At 46.5% G+C, this 1,102-nt stretch overlaps 1 protein-coding gene across 1 annotated transcript in view; it reads right to left on the bottom strand.

Annotated features, from left to right (window-relative positions):
• LOC101857627 (transcription factor Sp9) overlaps nt 1-704 on the bottom strand; it is an 82,978-nt gene extending 82,274 nt beyond the window's left edge. Inside the window, exon 1 of the mRNA XM_005093517.3 lies at nt 313-704. Within this exon, the coding sequence (XP_005093574.1) occupies nt 313-333 (21 nt within the window). The 5' untranslated portion in view covers nt 334-704. The remainder of the gene's footprint in view (nt 1-312) is intronic.
• Nucleotides 705-1,102: the final 398 nt, after the last annotated feature.

Below are 1,102 nucleotides of genomic sequence, written 5' to 3'. Positions count from 1 at the left end.
CCCCTTGCTCTTTAAATTCAATAATTATCTACCAGTCTCTAGGAAGGTTGGTGCTATTAATTGTCGTACGTCGAAAATCTGCTGTGTCATACTCATCTAAGAAAAGGAAACACAAAATAACTTTCTCGGAAACCTTTCTTGCTCAGACAGTTCGATGCTAAAGCTGAAATAGCGAGATTTCAGCTCACCCCAGTTTGCAGTCCATGATAATCAATACTATGTTGGCAACGATACAAATCAATTCTTATTGTTGCTATATAACTTGTTATTACTGTTACTATCATTATCATTATCATTATCTTTATTACTCACCCCGATTAGCGTCGTGGCCATCCTCCTAAAGAGAAGAACCTCAGTTTGGAAGCAGTCCGAGTCAGTAGTAGTGCGTAGTAGTAGGAAGGTAATAATAACAAACTGAAAACTCTCTGCACTACACTACACTACACTACACTACACTACACAGTCCCACACGGTCTCTGAATACTATAATGATATCGTATCACACACAGCGAAAAGAAGAACAAGAACAAGAACAAGGAGAAGGAAAACCCTCTAACCGAACCACTCGAGGTTTCACAAGGCCAAGTGTAGCAGCAGTAGCATCGTCGATGAGCGCACTAAGGAACCATGGCGATGGCGGTTTAGTATCTCTGCGTGTCCTCGTATTCCAGAAGTGTTTGTTGACTAAACCCCGACGCCTCCGACTCTCGACCAGTGTTCCGATAAAGCTTGAGAAGTCCACACGACTTCGGTGATCATCCCGATAAGCGACCCCCACTTGCTGGCTGGCAGCTGTCAATCAGCACCCCGACGCCTCTGCGTGTTAAGTCCCGCCCACTGGGTGTTAAAGTCCGCCCACCGTTAGGACAGTTGCCTCTCCCGCCAGGCCAGGCACCGCGGTGGCCCGCTCATGAGAGTGACCGGAGAGGCAGGCGCTGGTCTGGTGTGATTGATGTGCCGGTTCGGCTGGTTGCGCTGGTGTGTAGTTTGGAAGAGTTGAAGTTGAAGTTGAAGCCCCTTTGAGTTTGAGTGAGCCCGTGTGTAATACGGTTTTCCTCTCTTCCTTTTTTGGGTGGATTCCTTTTTCTTTCTTTTTTTTCCT

The sequence above is a fragment of the Aplysia californica genome, unplaced genomic scaffold (assembly GCF_000002075.1).
Source record: "Aplysia californica isolate F4 #8 unplaced genomic scaffold, AplCal3.0 scaffold00065, whole genome shotgun sequence".
Taxonomy (NCBI): domain Eukaryota; kingdom Metazoa; phylum Mollusca; class Gastropoda; order Aplysiida; family Aplysiidae; genus Aplysia; species Aplysia californica.
Note: the sequence above shows the minus strand (reverse complement) of the source record. Positions and strands in the feature narration are given on the sequence as shown.